At 38.9% G+C, this 1,089-nt stretch overlaps 1 protein-coding gene across 1 annotated transcript; it reads left to right on the top strand.

The window, feature by feature from the left end:
- The first annotated feature begins 12 nt into the window (after positions 1-12).
- LOC110037775 (sodium/hydrogen exchanger 1-like) lies at positions 13-763 on the top strand. Its single transcript, XM_020742481.1, has 2 exons — positions 13-100; positions 380-763. The coding sequence occupies exons 1-2, from the start codon at positions 59-61 to the stop codon at positions 728-730; spliced, it is 393 nt and encodes a 130-aa protein (XP_020598140.1). The 5' UTR covers positions 13-58; the 3' UTR covers positions 731-763.
- Positions 764-1,089: the final 326 nt, after the last annotated feature.

The following is a 1,089-nucleotide window of genomic DNA, read 5'->3' as shown; positions in this document are numbered from 1 at the left end:
CATCTTTATATTGCAGTTCACTAGAGCAGGGCACACACAGCTGAGAAGCAATGCTATAATGATCACCAGTACTATCACAGTTGTTCTGTTTAGCACTGTGGTAAGAGCTCTAGCTTGATCTACTTCTAGCAGTTATTTATTATAGAAACTTATTTTATCTCTATTAATGCAAAATAAATTAATGAAAATAAAAAGGGGCATGTACATGCACACCGCCCAATTCCTATAAACTTACATATCTAGCCCCAAAACTTTACTTTTTTTTGCATTTATGTGGTATGTCTGTAAATGCCCCGTAAATTTTTACTCGAACTGATTTCACTAAACATCATAAACAAATTACCTTATCATAACTCAACGATTCCTCAACCCCGCGCAGGTTTTCGGCTTACTGACAAAGCCTCTAATCCGTCTTCTTCTTCCTCACGCTCCGAAGCATCTGAGCAGCATGTCCTCAGATCCCCTGAGTCCAAAATCCTTCCTTTCTCGTCTCCTCCTCGAAAATGGCCAGGTATCCGAGGTCGAAGCTGTGGGGGATAATATCATCGGCCTGCCGAACCTTCGGATGCTCCTCACCAAACCCTACGCATCGGTTCATCACCATTGGCGCAGATTTGATGATTCCTTCATGCGCCCAGTTTTTGGGGGCAGGGGATTTGTTCCTTTTGTTCCCGGTTCGCCTGCAGAGAGAAAGGGTTTGGCTGAAACAAGCATTATTGAAGAACAATGATCCGCAGTTTTTTTTTTTTTTTTTTTTTTTTTTTAATTTGCTTGAATGTTACAGGAATTATTTTATTTTAAATTGTTTTATCTGTTTGTAAGAATTAATGATCAATGTTGTTCAAATTATTGTTTTTTTAGAAAAGAAAAGAAAGATATAAAAGTAAATAAAATTTAAAATGAAAATGATTCCAAATAAGTAGGGGTGTAAACGAGCCGAATACGAGCGAGCTCAGACTTAGCTGGTACTAGCGCGGTCTCCCGCTCGTCTATATTTCGAGCTCAAAAAGTGTGTTTGTGTTCGGCTCGCTATCGTTCGTTTAGCGAGCCGAACACGAACAAAAAATTGTTTTGACAACACTAATCATA

The sequence above is a fragment of the Phalaenopsis equestris genome, unplaced genomic scaffold (genome assembly GCF_001263595.1).
Source record: "Phalaenopsis equestris unplaced genomic scaffold, ASM126359v1 Scaffold224878, whole genome shotgun sequence".
NCBI lineage: Eukaryota > Viridiplantae > Streptophyta > Magnoliopsida > Asparagales > Orchidaceae > Phalaenopsis > Phalaenopsis equestris.
Note: the sequence above shows the minus strand (reverse complement) of the source record. Positions and strands in the feature narration are given on the sequence as shown.

Excerpts from the sequence above, each read along its gene's own strand:
- LOC110037775 (XM_020742481.1), top strand. The coding sequence starts at position 59 with ATGATCACCAGTACTATCACAGTTGTTCTGTTTAGCACTGTG. Across the intron at positions 101-379 it reads TTGTTCTGTTTAGCACTGTG|GTTTTCGGCTTACTGACAAA; the intron begins GTAAGAGCTCTA and ends AACCCCGCGCAG.